This window comes from Buceros rhinoceros, unplaced genomic scaffold, assembly GCF_000710305.1.
Source record: "Buceros rhinoceros silvestris isolate BGI_N320 unplaced genomic scaffold, ASM71030v1 scaffold26071, whole genome shotgun sequence".
Taxonomy (NCBI): domain Eukaryota; kingdom Metazoa; phylum Chordata; class Aves; order Bucerotiformes; family Bucerotidae; genus Buceros; species Buceros rhinoceros.
In genome coordinates, this window is record NW_010394147.1 from 11,742 (window position 1) to 12,193 (window position 452).

The following is a 452-nucleotide window of genomic DNA, read 5'->3' on the forward strand; positions in this document are numbered from 1 at the left end:
GGTTCTAAGCTTGCCGCCAGCAGAATCTTCTCCTCGTCCCTCCCCCGGTGCACTGCTCAGTCTCCACCAACTGAAGACACTGTTCCACCCACAGCAGCAGTTCTGTGCCACCACACCAAGCGCACGGACATCAGCAGCTTTGCAAGCTGCTCTGTGGGAAAGAAAAGGCCACACAAACTTACCGGGGAAGGTCCTGTCTGACCCAGCAGATCACCACGTTCACTCAGGGTTCCCACCACAAAGCAGGGCCAGCTGCTGCGCAGGTCAATGCAAGCAGCTTCCCAGGTCAGGCACCGCTACGCGCTACTGGCAGACATGAGGCCCACGTCCAGGCTTCCAGACTGCCAGCCTCTGAAATTCAGCGAGCGGAGAGTCAGAGCCTCCTTACCCGGTCCAGAGCCCCACACCTCCTGCACAAGCTGGAAACAACTGCTCTCAGATTGAAAACCCAT

At 58.2% G+C, this 452-nt stretch overlaps 1 protein-coding gene across 1 annotated transcript in view; it reads right to left on the reverse strand.

The window, feature by feature from the left end:
- Positions 1-56: 56 nt before the first annotated feature.
- The window catches only part of FKBP6 (FK506 binding protein 6, 36kDa), a gene marked incomplete at its 5' end in the record, with an annotated part of 8,323 nt that continues 7,927 nt past the window's right edge, over positions 57-452 (reverse strand). The window contains one exon of the mRNA XM_010145153.1: positions 57-88. Within this exon, the coding sequence (XP_010143455.1) occupies positions 57-88 (32 nt within the window). The remainder of the gene's footprint in view (positions 89-452) is intronic.